Genomic DNA, 5,306 nt, shown 5'->3' with positions numbered 1-5,306 from the left:
GGCTGTGCTGCGGCAACTGCACGAACCTATGGCGAGTAAGCAGAGGCGTGCGATCCAATGGGAGCGCTTGGCGCCCTGCCAGACTCGAGCGCACCAAAATGGACGCGGCAGGAGAGTATAAATTCAGAGAAAACTCGCCATATGACAGATCTATTCTCCTTCAGCTCTGAGACTCACCTCGTTGCTGATTTCTCCGGATTAAGAAGCCGCTCGCCGTAGAACAGCCCTTCAGCGGAACAGCTTCAGCGCCTTGGCAGCCTTCGCCCAGCTAAACGTTTCCCTGTGGCATCCGGCGAGTATCCTTTACAAAAGCTTTTCTAAAAGAGCAGAGCGCGTTGTTGCAAATGCCGCTCCCCATCTGCGAATCCTGCGGGATTCCCCTGCACGTGTCAGACCGACACACCCAGTGCGCTGTCTGTCTCGGCCCTGAGCACGCCGAGGCAGCGCTCACTAAAGGCGGCTGTCTTCATTGTGACAGTATGCCTGTTGCAGTGCTCCGATCCAGACTCACTCTCGCTACTTCAGAGAGCGGGCCCGCCCCTCTGCCGTCTTCGGCGCCCCACGAGCCCCGTAGGAAGAAGCGGCGTGATCAGAGGATCCCAGAGCGCGGTGATTTAAGCGCGTGCACGCCAGGTCCTTCCCCGCGTGCCTCGCCTACACCTGGACCTGACTCATCTCCGGTTCTGTTCACAAGAGGCGACCAACGCCCCTCCCTTGAAGCGGCGGGACTCGTTTCTTTTGGCGGATCTGCTGAGGAACTGGACGATGCGGTTTCAGTGGCGGCATCTGAGGGTGAGGATTGGTCGGGCTCCGCGGACCCCGCCCCTCCCTCTCAGTGTGATCTTTCGACACCAGAGCGAGCATTGACGCCGAACTTCTCCGTGTCATGACTCACGCCGTCGACGAGCTGGGTCTTGACTGGCTTTCCCCAGCCGAATCCGCTAGAAGCCGCCTCGACGAGTGGTACCTGCCAGCGCGCCGCTCCATTTCTCCCCGAGGTCCACGAGGAGCTCACAAAAAGCTGGCGCGTGCACTTTTCAGCGCGAATGCGCTCTTCTGCCTCTACTACGCTCTCCACTGTTGACGGCGCTGAGGAAAAGGGCTATGTGACACTCTCGCCACTTGAGGAAGCGGTCGCCGCTCATTTGTGCAGGAACAGGAGGACATGCACTGCAGGAAGTTAGAGGACAAAAGCGACGCACCCCTCCAAGCCGTGCAGGACTACTTCGGCTATGGCCAGCCGCGCATATTCCGCCGACGGTCAAGCCGCCTCTGCACTACATGCCATGGTGACCCTTCAGGTGTTCCAGGCTAAGGTCCTCCGCGCTATGGATGAGTCAGGTCCTAATCCGGACACCTTCAAGGACCTCCGCAGTGCTACAGATTTGGCGCTACGGGAGACTAAGACCAATGCGCAGGCTCATACTGACTCAGTCAGAGGCGGAGTCCCATACTCACAAAGCCTGGCTCCTCAGCCATCTAGAATGCCTCGGGCTCAGGGTAAACTTTTCCAAGAGTATACTGTCCACCAGCCAACGAATTACGTTCCTGGGAACAGTTCTCAACTCCGTACTTATGAGAGCATGGCCCACAAGGGACCGGGCTCTATCAATTCAGCGGCTCGCCGCATTGTTCAAAGAGGGCTCCTATGTACCCCTCCGAACGTTTCAGAGGATCTTGGGCCTTATGGCTTCGGCATCATCAGTACTCCAACTAGGCCTACTGCGTATGCGACCTCTTCAGCTGTGGCTAGCACCTCAAGTACCACCCCATGCATGGCGCTCGGGCCTCGTGAATATCAAAGTGGACCAGCGCTGTATCAAAGCTCTGGACCCCTGGAAAAACACCAGATGGTATCAGCAGGGTGTGAGCATGGGTTTGGTTTCAGAGAGGAGGGTCATTTCAACAGACGCTTCCAACTCCGGTTGGGGAGCCCTGTACGAGGGCAGGCCTGCCTCCGGCCTCTGGTCGAGCTTGGAGAAACGCCTACACATCAACTGCCTCGAGATGAGAGCGGTTTTTCTAGCCCTGAAAACCTTCCTCCCATATCTGGCGGGACACCACGTCTTGGTCCGCATGGACAACATGTCAGTGGTCTCATACATAAATCGCCAGGGCGGCCTCAGGTCTCGCAACCTGTTCGCCATAGCCACACAGCTACTGCTATGGGCTCAAACCAACCTGCGCTCACTCAGGGCAGCTCACGTGCCGGGCACGATGAACATAGGAGCAGACATGCTTTCTCAGGTCAATGTTCCTCCAGAAGAATGGTCACTCCACCCCCAGATGGTTCTCCTGTTATGGGAGGTCTTCGGGAAGGCAGAAGTAGACCTCTTCGCCTCAGAAGACAACTGTCACTGCCCAATCTTCTTTTCAAAGAGCAGGGATGCGCTGGCCCACGAGTGGCCCAGCCTCCCCCTTAATGCGTTTCCTCCGGTCCCGATGCTCCCCCAGGTCATCGAACGGATCAGGAACACCAATTGCGCAGTCCTCCTTGTAGCCCCCCTCTGGCGAACCCAGATTTGGTTCCCAGAGCTGATGCAGCTGTCTGCGATAGCTCCGTGGCCAATTCCGCTGAGGAGCGACCTCCTCACGCAGGCAAACAGGACTAACTGGCACCCCCGTCCCGACTTGTGGGCCCTCCATGCATGGCCCCTCAACGGGTACCCCAGGACCTCCCAGAAGGTGTCCTGAATACCATTATGGAGGCTACTAGGCGCCTTAAATGGTCAGTGTTCTCCAGCTGGTGTTTAGCTCGGAACCTCGACCCACATATTTGCGAAGTACCAACGGTACTTTCCTTTCTCCAAGAGCTGCTGGACGCGGGACGCTCCCCCTCCACGCTCAAAGTGTATGTGGCAGCTATCGCGGCCTTCCATGTGCAAGTGGCCGGCTCTTCTTTAGGTAAAAGCGACCTCATCGTTCGCTTCCTTAAAGGAGCCAGAAGGCTCAACCCGCCTCGGCCACCTTCAGTGCCGGCCTGGGACCTTCTCTTAAGGGACCCCCCTTTGAGCCACTTCAGTCGGCTGATCTAAGACCCCTCTCTCTTAAAACCGCTCTGCTGTTAGCACTGGCGTCAGTAAAAAGAGTTGGGGACTTACAAGCGCTCTCCACGAGCGCTTCCTGTCTTGAGTTCGGACCTAATGACTCCAAAGTCTTCCTTAAACCAAGACACGGATATGTACCAAAGGTGCTCTCAACTCAAGCCCAAGTTATCTCTCTATCAGCTCTCCCAGTTTCGGGAGAAGATAGTGATGCTCTCACGCTCTGCCCCGTCAGAGCTCTGAGAATATATTTGGAGCGTTCGGCATCTTTCAGACAGTCTGAACAGCTCTTTGTCTGTTTCGGGGGCCGCACCAAGGGGCTGCCGGTCACGAAACTCACACTATCTAGATGAATAGTGGACACTATCTCTCTGGCCTACACCTCACTGGGCCTCCCGTGCCCCATAGGTGTAAGAGCTCACTCCACAAGAGGCATGGCTTCCTCTTGGGCATGGTCCAGTGGAGTCCCTATCGAAGACATTTGTGCGGCGGCCAACTGGTCCGCTCCATCCACATTTGCAAGATTTTATAACCTAGAGGTCCCTGCTCTGCAGGCGCGAGTTCTCTCTATCTAGGACCTGGCTCCACGGACCCAGGCCAGTGTATGACTCAGACACACTGTTGTGACTTCACAATTTCTATGTGGGAATTTCGATATAGACCTGTCATAAGGCGAGTTTTCTCTGAATTTATACTCCCTTGCCGCGTCCATTTTGGATTCTAGGTCCCTGGCTCTTTCGACCCAGCCCTATATGTATAACTGAGAGGCCCTTGTGCTTCACTATATACTTGCATATCATTTTTGACCCGACGTTCTGGTCTGTGATATTCAGACTACTCTGTTATAGGCCCCCCGGACTGCTCAGAGTAGTCACAGGCGAATAGCACGCCGTTTTAAATTGGGTTCCCACAGCGTTTGCAACGCAGTACGAGAGAACGTTCTCGTAAGGGAACGTACTTGGTTACTTACGTAACCTTGGTTCCCTTAGAGATAAGAACGAGTACTGCGTTGCCTTGCCATGCAATTTCGCTCATATCAGGTGTTTCACTTCAGTTGATATAGACCTGTCATATGGCGAGTTTTCTCTGAATTTATACTCTCCTGCCGCGTCCATTTTGGCGCACTTGAGTCTGGCAGGGCGCCAAGCGCTCCCATTGGATCGCGCGCCTCTGCTCACTCGCCATAGGTTCGTGCAGTTGCCGGAGCACAGCCAATCAGCTCGCTCAGACGAGCTATGATGCTCTCGCTGTGCAGCTGCAATGCGTTTTAAAATAAAGGCTTCAATATTCTCGAGAAAAGGAGTTTTCCCACAGCGTTTGCAACGCAGTACTCGTTCCCTTATCTCTAAGGGAACCGAGGTTACGCAAGTAACCAAGTACGTTTTCAGGCATTTCAGTGTGGATGAGAAACTTTTGGAAAACGCCTGAAAAAACTAAATTCATCTTACTGCGTATGCGTAAAACCTCACAAAATCTCACTGAGATGATACAGACGGAAAAATAAATAATAAAGTTATCGCGCAACTCTTCTGACAGGAACATTTTATTTTGCAAAATATCTCACCATTCATTGATGTGTCCAGGTCGCACTCACGTACTCGGTTACTTAAGTAACCTCGGTTCCCTGAGAGATAAGGCAAATGCATTGGGAAAACTCCTTTTCTCGAGAATATTGAAGCCTTTATTTTAAAACGCAGTGCAGCTGAACAGTGAGCTCAGTGCAGGCTATCTAAGCACCGTGGTTGGCTGTGCTGGGGCAACTGCACAAACCTATGAAGCTGCGAGGACGCGCGATCCTATTAGAGCGCTTACCACCTCGCTCGCACCAATGCGTGCCAGAATGCGCGCCAGAAGACTATAAATAGCCCATTCTTCATCATAGAGACAGGTTAAATTGACTAAAGCGAAAGCACCTGACATTAGCATAATAGCACGGCCGGCAACGCAATACTCGTTCCCTTATCTCTCAGGGAACTGAGGGTACGTTAGTAACCGAGTACGTTCCCTTTTGAGAACGTTTCACTTGTAATGCGTTGCAAACGCATTGGGAACCCGTTTTAAAATGCTGTGTTATTAGTAGATGACTTCTCTGACTGATGTCCGGGACGAGACCCGGGACTTATAACAGAGCTAGTCAGGAACCACCGGGGACCAGATGGGTTGGGCCCCTTAGATGGAATAGAGCTGTTCACAGAGCTAGTGATTATAATCCAGAGAGGACCAATAAGGGACCCTCGAGGAAGCACATAGGTTTGGACCCAC

General features: G+C 53.6%; 1 protein-coding gene across 1 annotated transcript; it reads left to right on the top strand.

The window, feature by feature from the left end:
- The first annotated feature begins 975 nt into the window (after positions 1-975).
- On the top strand, positions 976-2,944 carry LOC309492681 (uncharacterized protein). The gene is made up of 2 exons (XM_082161680.1): positions 976-1,316; positions 1,365-2,944. The coding sequence occupies exon 2, from the start codon at positions 1,411-1,413 to the stop codon at positions 2,692-2,694; it is 1,284 nt and encodes a 427-aa protein (XP_082017806.1). The 5' UTR covers positions 976-1,316; positions 1,365-1,410; the 3' UTR covers positions 2,695-2,944.
- Positions 2,945-5,306: the final 2,362 nt, after the last annotated feature.

The sequence above is a fragment of the Leuciscus leuciscus genome (genome assembly GCF_965113295.1).
Source record: "Leuciscus leuciscus genome assembly, chromosome: 2".
In the NCBI taxonomy this organism is placed as follows: Eukaryota; Metazoa; Chordata; class Actinopteri; order Cypriniformes; family Leuciscidae; genus Leuciscus; species Leuciscus leuciscus.
The sequence above is the reverse complement of the archived record's forward strand: the minus strand, read 5'-3'. Positions and strand labels throughout refer to the sequence as shown.